Source organism: Peromyscus maniculatus, chromosome 14 (genome assembly GCF_049852395.1).
Source record: "Peromyscus maniculatus bairdii isolate BWxNUB_F1_BW_parent chromosome 14, HU_Pman_BW_mat_3.1, whole genome shotgun sequence".
Taxonomy (NCBI): Eukaryota; Metazoa; Chordata; class Mammalia; order Rodentia; family Cricetidae; genus Peromyscus; species Peromyscus maniculatus.
The window spans coordinates 69476863-69493102 of record NC_134865.1 but is presented as its reverse complement, the minus strand read 5'-3'; the positions used below and the strand labels follow the sequence as shown (position 1 = coordinate 69493102).

At 40.9% G+C, this 16240-nt stretch overlaps 1 protein-coding gene across 5 annotated transcripts in view; it reads left to right on the top strand.

The window, feature by feature from the left end:
• Positions 1-16240, top strand: part of Galc (galactosylceramidase) — a 57205-nt gene that overhangs the window by 7767 nt on the left and 33198 nt on the right. For 4 of the 5 annotated variants that reach the window (XM_076551172.1, XM_042261016.2, XM_042261014.2 and 1 more), the window contains exons 2-6: positions 5552-5620; positions 5860-5923; positions 8519-8632; positions 10606-10745; positions 14537-14575. In XM_076551172.1, the coding sequence (XP_076407287.1) occupies positions 8539-8632; positions 10606-10745; positions 14537-14575 (273 nt within the window). In that variant the 5' untranslated portion in view covers positions 5552-5620; positions 5860-5923; positions 8519-8538. The remainder of the gene's footprint in view (positions 1-5551; positions 5621-5859; positions 5924-8518; positions 8633-10605; positions 10746-14536; positions 14576-16240) is intronic. The other variant, XM_076551173.1, reaches the window with a different exon arrangement.

Here is a 16240-nt window from a genome sequence, read left to right as displayed (position 1 = left end):
TGTGTGTGTGTGTGTGTGTGTACACTAATGGACCAAGCTCTTTATTCTCAGTACTGTTTCTTTTTGTTCTTGTTTTTTGATTTAAATGTAAAATAACAAATATTTCATATAAAGCTCCAGTCTCTCCCTTTGATATCTTTGTGATACTAGATATAATTGCACAGGCTTTAGGAAAAAAAATCAAAATCTCTAGTTTTACTTATTTAGCTCAATTTAAAACTAAGGATTTCATAATCTGGTGTAATGGAGTAAGCCTTTGATCCCAGCACTCAGGAGGCAGAGGCAGAGGGATCTCTGTGAGTTTGAGGCCAAACTGGTGTACATAGCCAGTTCCCAGGCCAGCCAAGTGCTACATAATGAAACTCTGTCCTTACAATCACTTAATAACCTAGAACAGGAAATTCATTTTTAAAAATTTATTTCAATTGTGTGTGTGTGTCTCGTGAGAGCATGTGAATGCAGAAGGCCAGAAGTAGTAGGTCACTCTGAGTTGCCATCTCTCCAGCCCCCAGAGCAGGTAATTCTTATCTATAGAATATTCAATTATTAATGTCTCTATACTGTGTTACTCAATTAGGAGACCAATCAGTAATGAATGAAGATGGCTGAACATTTTATTTGCATGCCAGTTTAAACTGTTTTTTGTTTTGTGTGTGTGTGTGTGTGTGTGTGTGTGTGTGTGTGTGTGTGTACAACTCTTGCTACCTAGCACAGTTTGTAGCAGCATTTAACTTGCTCTCATTTCACCCTCACATTTTTAGGGAAAGCATTTTGGTGCAGTAGTTGAAATGTGGGCTTGACAGGTTGTTGGAGTCATACTGGAATGGACGTTCACCTCATGGTTATTTCATTTACCTTTGCTTCAGTTTCTTTTCTGAGGGAACAAAGATAACTGCCTGGCAGTAGCATTGTGAGGACAAGTGTGATTAGCCAATTGGGATTTTTGTAGTAGTTTAGGGATTAGGGAGGAGGAAGTTGTTTTAAGGTCTTGTGATGAGCAGGTGTACCCGAGGCTACTTCCTGGTATTACAGATAGCTTCACACCTGGCTTAGCACCTTGGTCAGTGATTTGAAAATTCACCGTTTAATGACGTGTTTCAACACTTAGGGCTGTTGCCTTTGCCTAATACTTACACTGAGTGTGAGTGTAGCATTGTTTTTCTAAACCCGGTCCTTTCTGCGTTGAGGGGATGTGCACAGGCAGCAAAAGGGCCCCCAGGCAACAAACTGTGCGTTTCTAATTGTGTAATGCAAAATAGGAAGAATTACTTCTGACAGTCATGTGTAATGACAGTCTATGTTGTCGTGCAGACTCTTCATTTAATGAATGTGTTTTTTGACATATGAGCCTCTGCTAGGCTGTAAGGTTTGTTTTAGAACAATGTATTTTTTTTAAAGTGTGTGTGTGTGTGTGTGTGTGTGTGTGTGTGTGTGTGTGTGTGTAGCCCGCCATTTGTCTGGGGCTCACTGTATACTTGGGCTCTTGCTGTGCTTTTAATGGGCACCTTCATGTTACGACACTCTAATGAGCACCCTACTTTAGTACTTGCTCATGGTCTCATGACTTGTGAGAAAATCAGGACGCATGCTGCGCTTAGTTCTGAGCCTCCTACGTATGTTCCTTGTACCTGTGCAACAAAACCATAGAAGATACTAAATAACTGCCTTTTGAATAACAAGGAATAAGGACAAGAACTTAAGGAAGACAGCTTATCAGGGAACTTAAAGGTGAGAACAGTACCAGTGATTGGGATGTAGGATTACAAGCGTTATAATAGAGACATGGATCTGGTACCAATGTTGCCCACAGAAGCACTTGGATCAATGGGGAGTGGCCGAAGGCAGCTTTCCCTGAAGAAGTGGGCTTTGAGATGATGGCTAAATACTGAATTGGAGTTGATTAGAAAATGAAGATGTGGTATACAGTCCAGGCAGGAAATGAAAGACAGTTTGATGTGTCTGGATTAAAAATGTGAGAGTGATAGGCAAACTGGCAGAACTGGATCCAAGTTATTAAAGGATTTTAGTATAAAGTTAAGCAATTGGAATTTTATTTTGAAAGCTAGTAGAGAACCGGAAACTTTAGCAGACTAATGACAGGATTACACTTGTTGGGAGAAGATTGAACTGGTAAGTAGTGTGGGGAGTAGAACACAGGGAGGGGAGTGGTAAGCCCCTAAGCCGTTTTCCTTACTCTAGTAGGAGGGCTAGGTTAAGCCAGTGGGGTTGGAGTAGGTGATGGATTTGAGAGCCCTGAGGACCTCTTGGTGACTGAGGATGAGTTTGTTGAAAGGGTGACCTCAGGCTTATGGCTTAGACAGATGTTGCTCTTTAGGAAGGTAGAGAATGTAGAAGGAACAGAGTTGGTAAGAGTGCTGTTTGGTTTGGTTCTGTTATGCTCCATGACATGGTTTGTGGCTCAGAGGGACAGGGTAGGAAGACTCTGAGTCTGAGTAAGTTGACCGACCAGGATGTCATATATGAGAGCACTTAGGGTGGGTTGAGCCCTGTAAAAACCCAAGTATCTCACCCTTGTCATATTCTTGGCAAATTGGCAGTTGAGTCCCAGTTTTATGTTGAAAAAACTACCCCTGTTTCCTTTGCTTATATCACCAGGCAAAGGCCTTTCCTTAGTTCTTGTATTCTTGAAGCAGAGAAATCAAGCAGACACACAATTTAAGCAAAAGATCATTCAGCAAAGCAAAGCAAACACTACAAGGAGATGCTGCAGTAGATTGTTCCAAAGGCAAGGGGGCAGGCAGTCCAGTGGGTTTTGTGTTAGGGATTTTAAAGAGTTTTTTATGACTATGAGATTGATGCTATATTCATAGGTAAGGTCCATTTTCTTTTCCTGAACCGTGGAGGACTAGATAGTCCCATAATCATCATGAAAAATATTTGAGTGTGTGTGTGTGTGTGTGTAGGAATGAGGAGGGGTCAAAACCATAATGAAAATGCTATAATGAAGTCACGGTCTTTTGGAGATGCAACCCTTTCATTAGTGTGTGCATGTGGCAGGCAGTTGGGAAAGTGTCCTGGTCCCCTAGTTTTCTTGGTTTGTTTTGCTCGCTCTCTCTCTCTCTCTCTCTCTCTCTCTCTCTCTCTCTCTCTCTCTCTCTCTCTCTCTCTCTCTCTCTCCCTCCCTCCCTCCCTCCCTCCCTCCCTCCCTCCCTCCCTCCCTCCCCCCCCCCTCCCCCTCCAGGGTTTCTCCATGTAGCCCTGGCTGTCCTAGAACTCACTCTAGACAAGACTGGCCTCAAACTCACAAATGCACCTGCCTCTGTCTCCTGAGTGCTGGGATTAAAGGCATGCGCCACCACTGCCCGGCTGGTACCCTAGTTTTTAATAAGATAGAAAGACTCTAACTTCAGCTTCACCGATGCTTGTAATCACAAAGGGAGCATTTTGACTATCAGGAGACGCAGTTACCAAGACACAGGCTTCAGGTCCTTGCTTCTATCATGTCTTTACTGCTGCCTAACTGGAGACACAGCCATGAAGACACAGCTCTAGTTTTCCCTGGTTCCCTCATATCTAACGCCTTGCCTACTCATTGATATAACCTCCCAAAGTACAGGTTTTTGGTTCATTATTGGTTTTCTTTTTTTCAGGCTGTCATCTGCCAGGGTCTAGGTATGACTAAATTTAGTTAGTACCTCTACTTTCTACATATGTTTTTCCATTCTTTCTGTTACCGATCTTGTACGCACTTTTGTTCACATGGCCTTGCCTTGTGGACTGTTGTGTAATCGGTGGTAATGGTAGTGGATGGAATTTATAAAGATGAGGGGAGTACTGTTTCTTCTCAGCATTACTAAGATATTAATGAGTAAGATTGTCTGAGATTCATCTCATTTATCCTTGCCTCCAGATATTTTTATTTAAGATCTCAACAGCAGTTTTTCCTCCCTCTACCTCCCCTCTGCCCTGCCCCCATCCAGTCCTCCATTTCTGTTCAGTAAAGCTCAGGCCTCCCGTGGATTTCAACAAAACATGGCATATCAAGTCGCAGCAGAGCACTTCACCTCGTGTTAAGGCTGGACAGGGCAATCCAGTGTGAGGAATAGGGTCCCCAAAGCCCTAACCCCCAGATGTTGATAAGTGATTTAAGATAGAATATTTCAGTTTCAAGATAAATTTGAAATCATGTTTATATTAGCTATTTTTCTTGTTGCTATGACAAAATACCCCAAATGAATTCAAGGGAGCAAGGATTTATTTTGTCTCCCAGTTTGAAGGTTTGGTCCATCATGGTCAGGAAGGAGGATGAGGTAGCTCACATTGCATCTGCAGCTGGACAGCGAGAGATGATAGCCCATGCTCAGCTAGCTTGCTTCTCTTTGGACAGTTTGAGGCCCCAACCCCTGAGATGGTTCTACTCACTTGAGGGTGGGCCTTCCCACCTCAGTGAACTCCGTCTAGAAACTCCCTCACAGACATGCCCAGAAGTTGGTGATTCTGGATCCTGTCAAGTTGACAGTGTTAGCCATCACAATGTTTTAGTAACCTTTATAAACTTATTTCTCAGTTAACTTTTTTTCTTTATTAAGAAATTTTTTTATTCATTTTACATCCCAACCACAGATTCCCCTCTCTTCCCTCCTTCTGCTTCCCCCACAACCCACTCCCCATTCCCTCCTCCAAAAAGGTGAGGCCTCCCATGGGGAGTCAGCAAAACCTGGTACATTCAGTAGAGGCAGGTCCAAGCCCCTCTTCCTGCATCAAGGCTGTGCGAGATGTCCCACCATAGGCAATGGGCACCAAAAAGCCAGCTCATGCACCAGGGATAGATCCTGATCCTACTGCCAGGGGCCCCTTAAGCAGACCAGGCTACACAACTGTCTAGCTTATGCAGAGGCCCTAGTCCAGTCCCACAGAGGCTCCACAGGTGTTGGTCTAAATTTTATGAGTACCCACTAGTTTGGTTTGGTTGTCTCTGTAGGTTTCCCCATCATGATCTCAATGCCCCTTGCTGGTAGAATTCCTCTTCCCTCTCTTTGACTGGACTTCTGGAGCTTTGCCTGGTACTTGGCTGTGGATCTCTGCATCTGCTTCTATCAGTTACTGGATGAATCAGTCAGCTCTTATACCAGCATAAGAAAACCTGTTAGCTCATAGAAGAACAATAGGCTTGTGTACCAGTGATTGGGCACAGACCAAACAGCCCAGGGAAAGGACACAGGATAGCTTCGGGAGGGCTCTGGGTCAATACCATAGACGCCTCAAGTTTATTACTCACAACCTTTTTATACCCAAAGCAAAAAGACCTCCCCCTTTCAGGGACATCATGGTTCAAGGTGCAAAGTACAGACAAGTATAAACACCTCCTTTAGTACTCAAGACACCTGGTAACCATGCCTTTGGCCAAAACATCCTATTATGCAGCCTTGGGGAGTGGGGGGGGGCAACAAGCTCGGACTCTCTGATCTTGAGTCAAGATGGAATAAGGCTTCACTATGGAACCTCTGTGGGCCCTCACAAACACTATAGACAAGTATTGATGATTATATTTGCTTTATTCATATTTTTTGAAAACTTTTTTTTACTCCAGGCAACCTCTCGGCTTCTAGTAAATTACCCAGAGCCCTTTCGTTCCGAAATACTGGATTATCTCTTTAAGGTAAGGAAAAATAATTATCTACTGGGCCTGTGATGTTTTGAAAGTAGGTGGTGAATTTCGATCGTAGAATTTATCAGCTCTCTGCTAGCTTTTGTAAACAGTGGCAGATGATGTTTGGGATAAACTGCTTTTTGAGGCTTTGTTCTTCTCACCTGTATAGCCAAAGGGCCTCTATGGGTGATTGTTTTGAGGTTTTACATGCTGGAGCACAGTGATAATACTGTTATTTTTTTCCACAGCCAAACTTTGGTGCCTCTTTGCATAGTTTAAAAGTGGAAATAGGTGGTGATGGGCAAACAACAGGTAGGAGGATTTGGGAAATGGATTCCCCCAACATTTTAACCCATACGTAAACATAGGGACGTAAGGAGGGTCAACCCACTTGAGGCTGATTCAGCAGACTGTGCTTTACTTTTTCCTTTTATATTATCTGGTGTGTGTGTGTGTGTGTGTGTGTGTGTGTGTGTGTGTGTGCATGTTTGCCTGTGTGTGTGTGTCGATGTATGTTCATGGTTGTGAGCATGTGGAGGCTAGAGGTTGGCTTGAGGAAGTCAGTTCTTTCCTCCCACCATGGGGGCCTGGGAGTCTAACTGAGGTCGTCAGGCTGGGTGACATGCACCTTTACCTGCTGAGCCATCTTGCTTTGCTTATTTTTATTTTTAAAAATTAATGTCAAAGGTAAAATTTTCAAAATAGCATTGTGACTCTAAATTGCTCATTTAGTTGAAGATTATTAGAGAAACAAACCTAGTTTTCTAAAAATCAATCATGCACATTTGGAATTTTATGGAAAAGTTGTAAGAAAAATTTAATTATGAATAGAATATTAAGATGTTAATAACTTTTAAAATGTATTGTAAAATACAACCTGTGTTTTAGAAACACATAGCTTTCTTTTTTAAACAAATATACATTAAGTAATTAAATGTTCAGCCATCATAGCCAAATTTTAAAGTACTTCTGTTCAATATTTAACTTAATAATTATAGGCCAGGCCCATTAATATTAACTTGAGGGTATCTTCTGTGTATTTGTCTTCTTGCTATCTATTTCAAAGTAAAAAAGATGTATTTTACTTTTATGTGTATGAGTGTTTTGTCTGTATGGATATATGTATAGCCATGTGCATGCCCGGTGCCTACAGAGGCCAGAAGAGGGTGTTGGATTCTCTGAGACTGGAGTTTCAGATGGTTGTAAGCCTTCATATGGGTGCTGGGAGCCAAACCCACGTTCTCTGGTGGGAGAGCAGCCTTTACTGCTGAGGCATCTCTCTAGCTCGCTGGGAGTAATTTTTTAACAGGCATGCTTGAATAGGTACTCTTAGTGGAGTTTTAGGACAAAAGCATTGGCTTCCGGTGTGACAAACTAAGTTTGACCACTTATCAGGGACAGGGCAGTGGTGACGGACAGGAAGAGAGCACTCTCACCATCCAGGCCACATGATCAGAAAACTGTCTAGTGACCCATGGCGGCTCGTTTTTGAGGGGCTGATAAGGACTTTGAGGCCTTATTGAAAAGGGGAACGAAGGCTTAAGTCTGTGGTTTGGCTAGCTAGAGTTTTGCATGCTTGGTGGGGCGTCTGACCTTGGGCAGCCTGTGGTCTGATGGTTCATTATCTGAAGGCTGGTTCTGCAGAGGTCCCGCGAAGTCACCCTCCCTTGGGAGGGCAGCTTGATTTCCCTTCTCACCCGCTGTGGGAGGCTCACTGTTGTTTGGGGAGGTAGTTTTAGTCTGTTGTGATGAAGATGTTGGTGAATCAGAACTGCTGTTCTTAGAATCCAAGATAACTGCAAGACAGCGTGACTTAGGAGAACTCAGAAGGGAAAAGTGAATGAGGTAAGATGACGTCAGGGAGGGAGAAAGTGAGAGTGAGGTAGGTCAGTTGCTGGGCCGTCCTTTAGTGTCTGTGTGGAATTCATGTGCAAAGATAAAAGGGTGAAAACCAGAGCTGGAGTGACGCTCTGGAAGAAAAGCCTTTCTCAGAAGACAGGGTGCTAGTGCTGATCTGGTGCATTTGCTGAAGCTAAATTAGAGATAAGGACACATATGTGCATTCTCAAGTTGACATGCAAGAAGAAATGGCCAAAAGCGTCATTCTTATAAGACTCCATTTAGCAATGACTGGTGTTTGTGATGCATGCGAGCATGTGAGGAGTTGGATGTCAGAGACCTACCTCTGGCCTGGATGTTTCCCCTGCTGACTGTGAGTGCTAGCATAGGACTTTGATATTGCTGTGGTATGCACGTATATTCACTTTTCCTAAGCTTAAGGTATCATGACATAGTAAATGGTGGAATATAAGAATTGGGGCTCAGGAGTATAGGGATTCATACGCAAAGTTGAGATGATGTGGACTTAAGGTTGGACATGGGAGCTTGAAAACCTCAGAGAGATCAAAGCTCAGCAGAACTTAGTCCTGGGAATTATTAGTAATAAAACATGTTAGCATTTTTCTCAGTACTGTTTTTCACTTAACATTGTGAGTTTATTAAGAACCTTAAGTGTTTAAGATAATGAAAAATAGGAAGTGATATACTTTGCAGAGCCACCTTCTTAAGTAATTCTTATCTGCACAGCTTTTGAATCAGAGCTAGAATAGAAGAATAGTACCCCTTTAAAAATTGTGTGTGTGTGTGTTGTGTATATGAGTGTGAATTTGAGTATGTGTGAGATGATATAGAGTATGTGTTTCGTGTATGAGTGTGTGAAACTGTGTGTGTGTGAGTATGTGAGACTGTATGAGTGTGTACATGAGAGAGAGAGAGAAAGAGAGAGAGAGAGAGAGAGAGAGAGAGAGAGAGAGAGAGAGAGAGAGAGAGAGAGAGAAGAGAGAGAGAACTTAAATGGCTCTGGAAGCACCACTCACGGTCATTTCCTGTGGCTCTCTCCCTATTCAGATGGCACCGAACCTTCCCACATGCACTATGAACTAGATGAGAATTATTTTCGAGGCTATGAGTGGTGGTTAATGAAGGAAGCCAAGAAGAGGAACCCGAACATTATACTCATGGGTAAGGTCGCAGTGCTTAGGGGTCTCTTTTCCTTTAACTTTTACATTTGAAATCATGCTTGTGAAGTCTCTTTTAAATCTGGAAATGCTCATGTTTTGGTATCACCCTCTGTACTACCAGCTACGAAGCATATACCAGGATTGATCTTCATTGCCACTGTTTATTATGTTGTATCTTTATGCTTTATAATTTGTAATTTTATTCTTTTTTATGTATATATTTGATTGATTGATTTTTTTGAGACAGAGTCTCACTTTGTGACCTAGGGTAGCCTGGAATTTGCTATGTACCCCAAATGGCCTCTAGCTCATTCTCTTGTCTCTGAAGTGCTAGGATTACAGGCTACCTTCATTATGCCTGGCTTGTTATTTTTAAATCTTGGTGTTTTACTTAGGGTTTCATCTATTGCTGCCATGAAGCCCCATGACCTAAAAACAAGTTGGGGAAGAAAATTTTTTTTTTCCCCCGCTTACACTTCCAAATCACTGTTTATCATCTAAGGAAGTCAGGACAGGAACTCAAACAGGGCAGGAACCTGGAGGAAGGAGCTGACACAGAGGCCATGTGTGGAAAGAGCCATGGAGGGGTGCTGCTTACTGGCTCGCTCAACAGGGCTTGCTCAGCCTGATTCCATCTAGAACCCAGGACCACCAGCCCAGGGATGGCCCCACCCACAATAGGCTGGGCCCTGCCCCATCAATCAGTAATGAAAAAAATGCCCGTATTGATTTTAGGTGTTAGTGGCGGACTGGATAGTTGCTCAGGATGGACTACATTCATTTCACAGTTTTATAGCAGCCTGAGCTACTTTAAACAGCCAGAGACTAGGGCTTTTATCATTTGAAGTGAATTTGCTGTTTTGAAGCAGACTTACATTCAGACTGAGTTAAATAGAATCGTGACCTATTTTAAATTTAACCTTACTTCAGTTTACTAAAGATTAGTTTCCTTGATCATTAAAGGAAAGAATGTTATTTTCTAAATTAAAAGAACCAAATGAAGAGTGTGTTCTTCCAAATGGGCTTTTATGATGGATTCCAGAACTGTTTGGAACAGCAGAACCGTCTTTGAATTGAGTACATGCGCCCTGCTGTTCTGTGTTTAAGGTCAGCCCTCATTTAGGTACAGACATCCCAGTGAAGACTCCCATGGGGGACCTTCACTGTAGTTTGGATTTTGTTGTTTTTAAATGTTCTATTGTTTCAATGTTGTACTTTTTATGTAGTGAAATTAGCTTCGAAAAAAATTGTATCGTGTTGATTCTGATTTCTTTTTTTAGCAGTGAACTAGATTGGTAATATATTGAATTGGAAATGAGCTACTGAGTTTATTGGAAAGTACTGTAGTTGAAGTAGGGGTTAGAGGTAGTGCCTTTCTGTTCTCTTTCCTAACTTCACAGTCAGAGTTACTGGAAGAGTCTCCACCCACTCGGTGACGTTCCCTTCACACAGCAGCCGTTACCCCTTGAGTCATTCATTGACATTTCCATCTTTATTAAATGGCCAATTTAGGTTTGCTCATCTAGATTGTCTCACGATTGATGATTTAACCCTAATTATTAAGAAGATGTCCTTGTGAGTGAGAACTTTACATTGCACTTACGGTAGTTTGGAATAAGCCTTTCAGGACTTTTCAGTCTGACCTCAGAGAACAGGAATGTAATATTGATCATACCCACAGGGAGTAGAGATGTTAAAACGTTGTGCGTTTCTTTCTGTTAGAAAATGCTGTGAGAGGTATTTGTTTTTATTTCATTTACTTGAAAGGACATTTGGAAGTATAGGACGTGGCCGTAGGGATCAGTAAAAAATCTTAGTTTTTATCGAGTAGAAAGACGGTGTATGTTCGTGTGTGGCAAAATCTCCCTCTCAGCCGGCTGTACACCGACCTCTGCCGAGTGCACTGGATTTCTCACTTGTTCTCAGTAGTGCCGGCACTGTCTCACGTATTCCGCTTTTGCCTACCCCCTGCAGGGTTGCCGTGGTCGTTCCCCGGATGGCTGGGCAAAGGTTTCAGTTGGCCTTACGTAAATCTTCAGCTGACTGCCTACTATATTGTAAGATGGATTTTGGGTGCCAAGCGTTATCATGACCTGGACATTGATTATATTGGGGTTAGTAACACATTGGAAATATGACTTGTTTTTTGGATATGTATTTTAGAAATTTTAGAAAGTAATTTGATTCATATTTTGTCCCATTAAAAAGATGTACAACAATACTTTATGTATAGAAATACAGTTTATATATTGCATTGCACTATGCTTTGATATAGTTTTTAGTTTTAAATTATTATTTATGTTCATGGGTGTTTTGCTTGCATGTATGTCTGTGTACCATGTACGTGCAGTGTCCTCATAGGCCAGAAGAGGACATCAGGTCCCCTGGAATTGGGAATTACAGGTGGTTGTGAGCCTTGTTGTGGTTGTTGGGAATTGAACCAAGGTCCTCTGGAAGAGCAGCCAGTGCTCTTAACTATTGAACCATCTCTCTAGCCCCTTGATATAATTTTAAGAAGAAAAAAGGGAAATATTTCAGGTTACAAAACTCAGAACACATAAAAAAACCTTTTCCTAAATGGATCAATGGGATAATGGGATTAATGTGTCAGGGACTAGTTTTGTTTAATTTCTAGTCAGTGGGGTTCAAAGGAAACCCGATTTTTATATCAGTGCCTCAAAAATGTTGCATTTTTTTTTTTAGGGAATGTATAAATGGTTCTTGTTATTTCAATAAACAGAAAGTTGAACTCACATAACCACCATAAGAAAATCAAACCAAATAAAACTATGTTGGAGTTGAAACTAAAACAGAAATCAAAAAACAAAACAAAACAACAAAACTTGGCTTTGGCTCTGTCTCCTAGTCTGTACCTAATGTGGCCTTTTGCCTGCACTCGGTCTTTCCTCCTCACATACTTGATTCTGTTGTGCTTTGTTGATTAACCCCTTTGAGTCATGAGACTGACTTGTTCTTATGGTGTCTAATAGCACTGCAAGAGACCCGCAGGTGACCCCTTATTATTACTCTTTGCCAATCCAAATTATTCTTACCTTTGAACAGTACTGAATATTTTCCTCTCTTTTAAGTTTTTTTTTCCACAGTAAAACTTTTTAATTGGAAAATTTTTTTAATTTTATGTTTGAGATTATAATATTATTACATTTCTCTGTTTCCTTTCCTCCCACCTACCCCTCCCCACTCTCCTTCAAATCCATGGCCTCTTTTTTTTTCTCTAATTGTTATTGCTTACATATATGTGTATACATACATATATATTCCTAAATATAACCTGTTCAGACCACAAAATGTTACTCATATGTATCTCTTCAGGGCTGACCATTTGGCATTGGACAACCAACTGGTGTGCATTTCCTCTGGGGAACTTAACCCTCCTAGCCTGTAATTCTTTATGTGGTGTTGAGGCCCCAAAGGCTTTTCCCATACACTTTGCCGTGTCTCTTGGTATGGTTCTTGTTCAGCTCATATTGGAGCAGTCGTGTTGGTGAGACTTTATGGGAGTTGTTTCTGACATGAATTACTAGGAGGCACAACCTCACAGCAAACTCCCTGATCTCTGGTTCTAACAAACTTACTGCCCCCTCTACTGGAATGCTTTCTGAGCCTTAGGTGGGTGTGGGAGTGTTTTGTAAATCTATCCATTGGGGCTGGACTCCACAACTCTGATTGGCTATGGTTAGTAAGTTTTTTTGTGCTAGCCCAATTCAAATTCTCCTTCAAAGCTTTTATCTAGTTCTTAAACAATAATATGGTTCCTTTATGCTTTAAAAGTTATTCTCATTCTGGTTAGTGTGCCCCAAGCATTACCTGAATGTTTTAATAAATAGCTAGTGCATAAATATTAAGTTGGCATTAGTAGGTCATAGGCAATATTAAGACACATAACCATTTACAGTATAACCATTTCAAACTGAAAACTGTTTTTCTCTCTCAGACCTTGAAAATATAGGTGATGGGCAAGAGTTTGCAGGCTGAAGGAAATCTGCTTCCTTTTGTCCAAAACTGTTTTTAACATCTTTTAATGTGTTAAAAAGTATAAAACATACTGAGTTTGTGTGTTGGAGGATGGCCACATTCCTAAAACTGTTGTTCCCTACAACACCTCACATGGCCATATTGGGTCTCTGTAAGCATTTGCATCTTAATACAGCACTGTCTAGAATTGATATGACGTTCCCATGCACTCACAAGTTAAATGATTAGCCAGTGCCTACTGTGTGGCAGAACTGTGGCTGTCATGGTCCAGCAGCATCAAGATTAAGGATCTCTTGTCAGTGAGAGACAGATGCTGCTGCTGATTCACAGTCCTCCTGTAGGATGATTTAGGCATGAGGAACCATGGCCATAGGAAGGGGGAGTCAAGAGTATACTTGCTTTTATTCTACTTTTCCAAATTATAACTGACAGTTGGTATCTGGGATTTTCATTTATTATATATTTATTTTAGTGTTGGTATATTTAACCCATTAGTGTGATTAGATACAGATGGATCTCTTTTAGCCTCTAGTAATCACATGCTATGAGGCACTTCTTTATTTTATTTTACAATATAATTTAATTCTAAATATCAGCCACAGATTCCCTTGTTCTCCCCCCTCCCGCCCCCTCCCCTCCCCCCCAGTCCATCCTCCATTCCCATCTTCTCCAGGGCAAAGACTCCCCTGAGGATTGAGATCAACCTGGTAGACTCAGTCCAGGCAGGTCCAGTCCCCTCCTCCCAGGCTGAGCCAAGTGTCCCTGCATAAGCCCCAGGTTTCAAACAGCCAACTCATGCACTGAGCACAGGACCTGGTCCCACTGCCTGGATGCCTCCCAAACAGATCAAGCCAATCAACTGTCTCACCTATTCAGAAGGCCTGATCCAGTTGGGGGCCCCTCAGCCATTGGTTCATAGTTCATGTGTTTCCATTCGTTTGGCTATTTGTCCCTGTGCTTTATCCAACCTTGGTCTCAACAATTCTCGCTCATATAAACCCTCCTCTTTCTTGTGTGAGGCACTTCTGAATAAGTTCTCTGTCACACCTAGACTCTAGGCTCACCTCTATAAGGGTTTTCTTGACTACAAGACTAAAGTCTCAGAAGTTCCCTCTCGATACTGAAACTGTTCCCTCTCGATACTGAAACTGCACCCTCATGATGCTGAACTTGAGAGTGGAGTGCGTTTCCTTTCCCCTTCCTGGTTAAGAGCCTGCTCTGTGTTCTTAATGAGCATTACATTTCTCTGTGTAAACAAATTCCTTCTATACAGTGCCCTGGTGAATAATTTACTTTTTTACTATGTTTATATAACAGAATTATTTCAGTGATTCTCATGCCTGTTAGTTCTCCAATGCCCAATGTAGTCTTTGTACACATTACAGTTATAATATTTTTTGCATGAATGCATATTCTGTTGTTGGAATTTCTAGAATAAATTACTTACTTTGAAAAAAATGATTTTATGTATATGAGTGTTTACCTGTATGTGTGTATGTGCACCCCATGTATGCCTGCTGTCCCTATAAGCCAGAAGAGGGTACTGGACCTCCAGGAACTGTGATTAGAGACTGTTTTGAGCCACCACAGGGGCTGGAAATGACTGTGGTCCTCTGAGAGAGTACCAAGTGCTCTTTAACATTGTACTACCACTCCAGCCCCATAAATTACTTTGAAAATATTCTCTAAGTATTTTTTTTTTATTTTTTTTTAAAAAAAAACTTTTATTTTTTTAAAAGGTATGTTGCTTTATAAACTTATTTATAAATTCCATGACAGCCATTTTCAGAAGCTAGGAAAATAGCTTATCAGAATGAAAGATGGTATGAGAAGTGCACTTTAATGGTAATGTTAATTTTTGGACATTTAAAAACTTTCAGCTCAGATATTTTGGATTTTTGCCTTGCAGATTTGGAATGAAAGACCATTTGATGCCAGCTATATAAAGGTCTGTAAAACTTTAATCTCTTCTTTTCTTATACTTTTATATGCAGAAATTTGGAGGACAGTTGGATTACACTATTTTTTTGACAGCATAATTAATTTGCTAGATGTAACATAAAATGAAATTCTTAATGTCTGTGCTCCTGATATTGAAGAATATGTATGCAGATCCCCGTAGGCCCTGAATGACTTCTGTCTGAAGAGTTATGTTGAATGTTCTTTTATGGGGCAGGGTTGTGGCTTACAGTGGACTTCATGCGTATTTGAAGCCCTTTAGCACCGAAAGAAAAACTAAACAAAATGAAACAAAACGTTAGCTAGGTGTAGTGGTGCACACCTTTAACCCTAGTACTTGGGAGGCAAAGACAGGTCTGTGGCTTTGAGTCCGCTCTGGTCTAAATAGTGAGTTTCAGGACAGTCAGGATTATATATCTCAACAAACAAGCAAAATATGTACATATATAAATATGTGTGCATATATATTATATACATATTATATATATTAGGTTTATAATTCTGAATTCTGATAAATGTTATAAAAACAATTATTATTTTAGATTTTAAAGACACAATAAATTTAGCATTTTTTCTTTATCATATTTTTGAATTTCTTTGAAATACCCATGGTATTGTCCTTGTGTGCTCTAGTTACAGATCTGGCTGTGATAAGATCCTCTGACCAAAGGCAGCTTTGGGGAGGACAGGACTGACTTGGCTTACATTTCCAAGTCAGTCCATTACTGAGCCAAATCAGGGCATGAGCTTAAGGAGCTTGGAACAGAAACCATGGAGGAATACTGTTGCTGGCCCACTCTCAGGTTCATGCTTAGCTAGCCTAGGGCCATCTGTCTAGGGATTGTGCTGCCCTTTGTGGATCGGACCTTCCCATATTAGTTAAAAGTCAAGGCAACTCCCATGGACATGACCATAGGCCAATCTGATCTGGGCAGTCCCTCAAATGAGACTCTTCAAGTAGACAGTTAAGCTAACTCAGACAGAGAACGTTATATAACACAGTTCTGTTTGCCATCATTGGAGAGGTAGTACTCAGTATTTTTAAACTTTTCTTCACTACTTTTCTTGGATCACTTTAATACCTTCAAGTCTCTCCCATGAGGTGGTTATTATCACACTTTTCAGGAAACAGAAAACTGAAAGTAGTGATTCCTGTCATTGGAAAAACCCAGTAGTTTCCCTTCTTAGATTTAGCTGTTCACTATTTCCTTTTCATCTCAGTTTGTCTCGTCTTAGGTCACTTTTCTCCAAGAGATATTTTGTAACTACATTTCATTTAAATTTTTTCTGCTTTTCTTTAAATCAAGTGTATATGCTTCTAAGCAGATACTTTCCAATGCATTGCTTTTGCTTGTTTAGTCAACAAATCAGTGATATTTGTTCAATAATTCTATGTCAGTCATTGTTGTTATGTTTGGAATGCAATGGTGTGGAATACTGTTCATGCTCAAAAGAAGTTTTGGCAACGGGATAGATAGAAAATATTAGTCATACTTTTTCTAAAAGAATGATGAAAATACTGGCTTTTCAGAAAAAACTTAGAAGACATGAACCTTCTCCCTAGCTTGGTTGGGGAAGTCTGGTGAAAGAGATTCTGTATAATTGTGGCAGGAACTCGAGAGTATGTGGGCAGGCACTCCCCGGTTACGAAGGC